Source organism: Eimeria mitis, genomic scaffold (assembly GCF_000499745.2).
Source record: "Eimeria mitis Houghton genomic scaffold, Emh_scaff2969, whole genome shotgun sequence".
Lineage (NCBI taxonomy): Eukaryota > Apicomplexa > Conoidasida > Eucoccidiorida > Eimeriidae > Eimeria > Eimeria mitis.
The window spans coordinates 4,979-5,314 of NW_013571310.1; the positions used below are offsets into that span (position 1 = coordinate 4,979).

The 336-nt window shown below is 52.4% G+C and overlaps 1 protein-coding gene across 1 annotated transcript in view; it reads left to right on the plus strand.

The window, feature by feature from the left end:
• The window catches only part of EMH_0060840 (uncharacterized protein), a gene marked incomplete at both ends in the record, with an annotated part of 3,191 nt that overhangs the window by 1,568 nt on the left and 1,287 nt on the right, over positions 1-336 (plus strand). The window contains 1 exon segment of the mRNA XM_013497833.1: positions 1-262. Coding sequence (XP_013353287.1) covers positions 1-262 — 262 coding nt within the window.

Below are 336 nucleotides of genomic sequence, written 5' to 3' on the forward strand. Positions count from 1 at the left end.
TGCTGCTGCTGCAGCTGCTGCTGCTGGTGGTGGTGCTTCTGCACCGACTGCTGCAGCCGCAGCGAACAGCAGCGCCGGCAGCAGCAGCAGCAACAGCAGCAGCAAAAGCAAACGCTCCCAGTCACACTACCCCAAGCCCCCCGTCTCTCAGCCCCTCCCCCTGCAGGGCCTCCCCGGCTGGCTGAGCGGCTGCTACTGGAGCGAAGCAGAACTGCCCTGGGATAGAACCGACACAGACAGAGATACTGACGCAGATGTCGCGGTACGTGCATGCATATATATATATATATATATATATATATATATATATATATATATATATATATATATATATAT